At 63.6% G+C, this 302-nt stretch overlaps 1 protein-coding gene across 1 annotated transcript in view; it reads right to left on the reverse strand.

Moving 5' to 3' along the window:
- TM6SF2 (transmembrane 6 superfamily member 2) overlaps positions 1–302 on the reverse strand; it is a gene marked incomplete at both ends in the record, with an annotated part of 1,590 nt that overhangs the window by 1,015 nt on the left and 273 nt on the right. Inside the window, 2 exons of the mRNA XM_010158152.1 lie at positions 1–79; positions 171–274. The exon at positions 1–79 is cut by the window's left edge and continues 1 nt beyond it. Of these exons, the coding sequence (XP_010156454.1) occupies positions 1–79; positions 171–274 (183 nt within the window). The remainder of the gene's footprint in view (positions 80–170; positions 275–302) is intronic.

Consider the following 302-nt stretch of genomic DNA (forward strand, 5'->3'; position numbering starts at 1 on the left):
CAGGTTCCCCAGCAGGAAGACGGCGATACTCATCATCATAGATCCCAGCCAGAAGAGACCCAGGTTCCTGTAGCTCTTCCTGCAGAGACGTCGGGATCAGACGCAATTCGGGATGCTCCAAGCCCCGCGAGGCGCTCCGAGCTCCTGATCCGTGCGGCGCCCCCGCTCACCTCTGGCCGATGGCCGCGATCATGGCGAGGTAGAGCCCGTAGTGGACGATGCCGTCCCAGTAACAGATCATGATGCCGTGCGCCGTGCGCAGGTAGGGCTCGCCCTACCCGTCCGGAACACAGCGGATCACC

The sequence above is a fragment of the Eurypyga helias genome, unplaced genomic scaffold (genome assembly GCF_000690775.1).
Source record: "Eurypyga helias isolate BGI_N326 unplaced genomic scaffold, ASM69077v1 scaffold26280, whole genome shotgun sequence".
In the NCBI taxonomy this organism is placed as follows: domain Eukaryota; kingdom Metazoa; phylum Chordata; class Aves; order Eurypygiformes; family Eurypygidae; genus Eurypyga; species Eurypyga helias.